Consider the following 1,325-nt stretch of genomic DNA (forward strand, 5'->3'; position numbering starts at 1 on the left):
TCTTTATTTTTTTTATTAAAGACGAGTAAAAAGTCTGCGTAACTCACACTTTGTTTTTTAGAATTCTTTCTATTTTTCTGATTGGAAGCGTTTAATTCTGAGGTAGTATCTAAATAAATATCCATGCCATCTTCGCTTTCTATTAACGAGTGAGCTGTCCTTTTGTGCAAGACTAAAGTGTTGCTCTGACGGTATCTTCTAAAGCAAATTTTGCATTCAAAAGGCCTGTGTTGTGTATGAACCTGAAGTAAAAAATTCAATTGAAAAAATACATAAATCTCAAATCAAGATCAGAATTTCAACCAGACGGATGATTTTAAATTTATGATACTTTTCTTTTTAAAATTTTCATGTTCTAACTCAGAATTTTAATTATTTTGAGAAATTGTCGGCTCCAAATCAGAATTAAAACTCGTTTAAAAAATTGCCAGTTCCAAGTGACAATTATAATTCCATTTTAAAATTCCTTGTTCTAGATTTTAACTATAATTTTTTTTTGAAAATTCTCTGATCCATTTCAGGATTGGATACAATTGCTTTGGAAAAATTCCTGTTCCAACTGAAAATGATCATTTTTTCGAAAATGCATTGTTCCAATTCCAGTGTGACCGTTTTCATCAAATAACAAATTCTCGGTCATTTCCCGGTTGCTTAACACTTTTCAAGGTCAATAAAATTAAAAATTCGAACTTTTTATCTTTTCAGACCTTCTAAATATATCTTCAACTTACTAGAATTTTTCTAGGAAAGTTAACAATTTTACTTCTAAATTAAATTTCTTCACATAGAACAATTAAAATTCTAATTTGCAAAGTTAAGTCACTTGTTTAATTTTAAATATTGGATTTAGAATTACTGATTTCACATGAAAAATCAAATATTTTTTAATATTAAGCAATTCTTACTTTTCTTAATTAAAAAATTTCATATTTGAAATTTTAAAATAAATCAAGCTTTTTAATTAAATAAAAGTCTTTATTATGCACGTTACTTTCAAGATATTTTAAAATTGAAAAGTAGTGGGAATTGTGGATGCTGAATTTTTTCTGATATTGTGGTGAAATTTGAGGTGAGTGGATTGTGGAAGTGTGTGGAAGGGTGTGGAGGTGAGAGATCTAATTGAGGGATTGTGAGATTGCAAAGGGGAGGTAGATATTTTGGAGGATTGAGACAGATTTGTGTGGAAGTTTGTTTGGAGATTTGAGACAGGGTGGGAAGACTGCGTTGACGGATTGGTAGTAGCAGGGTTGGGTAGCGACAAAGAAAGGCGTGACAGGTAACAGACAGCGACGATAGAGGCAGGGAAGATAGAAGGCGGGAAAATT

At 30.7% G+C, this 1,325-nt stretch overlaps 1 protein-coding gene across 2 annotated transcripts in view; it reads right to left on the reverse strand.

Annotated features, from left to right (window-relative positions):
* Positions 1 to 1,325, reverse strand: part of LOC117168692 (zinc finger protein 143-like) — a 38,763-nt gene that overhangs the window by 8,832 nt on the left and 28,606 nt on the right. For both annotated transcript variants that reach the window (XM_033354374.1, XM_033354373.1), the window contains exon 7: positions 48 to 242. In XM_033354374.1, coding sequence (XP_033210265.1) covers positions 48 to 242 — 195 coding nt within the window. The remainder of the gene's footprint in view (positions 1 to 47; positions 243 to 1,325) is intronic.

Source organism: Belonocnema kinseyi, chromosome 3, assembly GCF_010883055.1.
Source record: "Belonocnema kinseyi isolate 2016_QV_RU_SX_M_011 chromosome 3, B_treatae_v1, whole genome shotgun sequence".
NCBI classification, from domain to species: Eukaryota; Metazoa; Arthropoda; class Insecta; order Hymenoptera; family Cynipidae; genus Belonocnema; species Belonocnema kinseyi.